At 37.8% G+C, this 3,657-nt stretch overlaps 1 protein-coding gene across 1 annotated transcript; it reads left to right on the top strand.

Moving 5' to 3' along the window:
• Nucleotides 1-698: 698 nt before the first annotated feature.
• On the top strand, nt 699-3,432 carry LOC113349756 (L-ascorbate oxidase homolog). Its single transcript, XM_026593786.1, has 8 exons — nt 699-1,026; nt 1,129-1,238; nt 1,353-1,623; nt 1,747-1,843; nt 1,928-2,273; nt 2,418-2,777; nt 2,867-2,945; nt 3,028-3,432. The coding sequence occupies exons 1-8, from the start codon at nt 895-897 to the stop codon at nt 3,244-3,246; spliced, it is 1,614 nt and encodes a 537-aa protein (XP_026449571.1). The 5' UTR covers nt 699-894; the 3' UTR covers nt 3,247-3,432.
• The last annotated feature ends 225 nt before the right edge of the window (nt 3,433-3,657 follow it).

Here is a 3,657-nt window from a genome sequence, read left to right as displayed (position 1 = left end):
ATCAAATAATCATTATGATGGAGGAACCGTTTGAATAAGTTTGCAATCAGACTTGAAATTGAAGCTTAGGTGAGAAAATTTCTTAGGAAAATCATTGTGCTCGACAAAAGCCTAATTTAATCAATGGAGGTTGTTGGTCAAATTTTTATTTTTATTTTCTTGCCGGACCATCATCACCTATCTCTAAAGTTCCAAACGCGCGTGGCACCGAAATACGAGTGATGTGGTGCACCCATGATGATTACTATTCATAACTAGTAGTATTGGACAACTTACTAACAACGGTTGATTCAGATGGAAACCGTGTGAAAATTCTTTTTGTAACCAATCGGCAATCACGTTGACTTTATAATAAACTACCAGTAAATAACCAGAATTCACGTGAGATTTTCTGAATGACGCGTTTCATTTTTTCTTATGTTTGCTGTCTCAAATGTTTATGTTTCGATGCATCAATAGCATATATATACTATTATATCCTAGTTGTGAATATCTGCACCATTAGATGCATTAGCCTTTACGCGTGGAGTCATTTCAAACGTACTAGACCGAAATGTTTGATGTTTAGGATTGTATTAAAGTGGATTTTTGGGTGTTTAAAAAATACTCAGCAACTGTAAAGAAGTTTCTTACAATCTTTTTTCCCGCGAGTTATCCTGTATTTAAGGGGGCGCTACTTAGACTGTTAAGTGTCAAAACTAACTTTCTTCTCTCTCTCTCGCTGTAACCCACAGAAAGAGATCTTTCCTAGTAGAAAAACAAGCAGAGGGTTTTAGACATTTTCAGCTCAACCTTAATCTGGTTTTCTATCAATCAGTTTTTCCCTTCTTTTCTTAATTTTTTGATTCGTAAAGAAAAAAAAGGTTTTGGAGTTTTGAGATTTTTATAAACAAGATGAGAGGACTCCAATTGATTTTGGGGTTTTTGGCTTGTTTGAGTATATTTGTGAAAGCAGAGGATCCTTACAAACTCTTTACATGGACTGTTACTTATGGAAACCGTGCTCCCCTTGGTGTTTCTCAACAGGTTTGTTTATATCTATCAAACTTCCAGTTCTCATTTCAAGATTATTTTTGGGTTATAAGATCACTTTGTGATTATTATTCGTATTATTGTGGTTATTATTAGGTTATTCTTATCAATGGAGAATTTCCTGGTCCAAGACTGGATGTTGTCACCAACGATAACATGATCATCCATGTCATCAACAAGCTAGATGAACCCTTTCTCATAACCTGGTCAGTCATTTATTTCTCTACTTAGATACGGGTTCAATCAAGATCTGTAACTGTAACCTACCCCAGTGTCAGTTTGGTTTATCCTACTACTAATGATTAACATTGCGAATACAGGAATGGTATTAAGCAAAGGAAGAACTCATGGCAAGATGGAGTTTTGGGTACTAATTGCCCAATTCCTCCAAACTCAAACTACACATACAAAATGCAACCCAAAGATCAAATCGGGACTTACTCATATTTCCCATCTACTGCATTTCATAAAGCTGCCGGTGGTTTCGGAGGCATTAACATTTATGCGAGACCAAGAATTCCTGTTCCATATGCGCTGCCTACTGCGGATTTCACTTTACTTATCGGTGACTGGTACCGCACCAACCATAAGGTACGTAATTCTCATTTAACATTTTAACAGATCTGACGCTTCTCACTTTCAAAATGTAATTTGTTTTGGGTCGGTTGTTTAATGGATCCAACTGATATTTTTAAATTGATAATCTCATTGCAGGTGCTCCGAAACTGGCTGGACTCCGGTAAAGCACTTCCTTCACCACATGGTCTTCTCTTAAATGGTCAGACCCGTTCACTCTTCACCGGTGATCAAGGTACTGTAAGCTCATCGAATATTATGCCTATACAGCGAATAAATTGGGATTGAACTGAAAGCTAATGATATCTGTCTGTTTCAGGAAAAACTTACATGTTTAGGATCTCAAATGTTGGACTATCAACCTCTATCAATTTCCGAATTCAGGGTCATAAAATGAAGCTGGTTGAATGTGAAGGAGCTCACACCGTGCAGAGTTATTATGATTCCCTTGACATACATGTGGGTCAATCTTTTTCTGTTCTAGTAACCTTCGACCAACCGGCCAAAGACTACTACATTGTGGCTTCCACACGATTCACGCGAGTCAATTTAACCACAACCTCAGTGTTGCGTTATACTAATTCTCAAGCTGATGCTTCTGGGCCATTGCCAGTGGCTCCTACCTTACTAACACACTGGTCCATGAAACAAGCCAGAACCTTCAGGTAATTGAGACCTATGCAAAAGCACATCTATCCCCGAATACATGACTTACCATATTCCCCATTTACATGCAACATGGTGCTGTTAGACTCCGCAGGAAGTATATCTTATGATTTTCCTTTTTTTTGTCTTTCCTTTCACGAAAGACGGAACTTAACAGCAAATGCAGCGAGACCAAATCCTCAAGGGTCGTATCACTACGGACAAATAACAACATCAAGAAGAATCATCTTAAGCAATTCAGCTCCCGTGATAAATGGGAAGCAGCGCTATGCTGTTAACGGGCTTTCCTATGTTAACTCGGAAACCCCTTTGAAGCTTGCTGATTACTTCAATATGTCTGGAGTTTTCACAACAGATGCCATCGAAAGGGAAAACAATAGTCCTACCTTAGCTACTTCTGTCTTGAAGGGTTCCCTCCATGAGTTTGTTGAAATCGTTTTCCAAAACAGCGAAAATGAGATTCAATCTTGGCATGTCGATGGACAAGATTTCTGGGTTGTCGGGTATGTTAGATTTACCAGGAAGTAAAAACTTTATATCAATTTACTTGCTTTAATTGATAACTAATTGTAGTCTACTAATGAAAATGCAGTTTCGGTACTATGCCATGGCATGGGGGGAAACCAAAAACCTATAATCTAGTCGATGCTGTCACTAGACACACTGTTCAGGTAGGCGATAACATAACATAAATTTGGTATTATTCCTCAGTTAAATGATTATGTTTTTCTTATAATTATGTTTTTCTTGTAGGTATACCCAAATTCATGGACTGCTTTATTGATGTCAGTGGAGAACCAAGGTATGTGGAACATAAGGTCTGCAAACTGGGCAAGGCAGTATTTAGGTCAGCAGTTCTATTTCCGAGTCTGGACAGAGATTCAAAGCTTCAAAAACGAATATGACATTCCTCCAAATGCTCTGCTATGTGGTAAGGCCGCTGGACGACGAGTAAGACGCCGTCAAGCATAATTAGGTCAGATAATTATTTCATGTATTCTTTTGTAGTTCCAGTCACGAGGGTGTGACCCAAGGAAAAATGTAGCTCAAGACAGAGGGAACGGTATTAAGCTAGAGAGTATTCTCAATTCGAGAAAATGTATCTTTTTTTTCCGTAAATTCAAAAAATGTAGAAATGAAAATCTTCAATTCCCATAATTGCTAGTATAGAGCGATAACGTCTTCAGGAACAAACAACGAGTTTACCCTAACTATATAAAAGATATGACTTACCGACAAGCTCATATCGGGATAATTAATGCTCCTAGACAGCTTGCTCTGCTAGTATAGAGTCACAAAGTTAATTATTCCTAATTAAGATTAATTCTGCCGTGACATTCACTACTGAATTCCCAGAATAATTTATTATTGCTCTTATTCCAT

The sequence above is a fragment of the Papaver somniferum genome, chromosome 2, assembly GCF_003573695.1.
Source record: "Papaver somniferum cultivar HN1 chromosome 2, ASM357369v1, whole genome shotgun sequence".
In the NCBI taxonomy this organism is placed as follows: Eukaryota; Viridiplantae; Streptophyta; class Magnoliopsida; order Ranunculales; family Papaveraceae; genus Papaver; species Papaver somniferum.
Note: the sequence above shows the minus strand (reverse complement) of the source record. Positions and strands in the feature narration are given on the sequence as shown.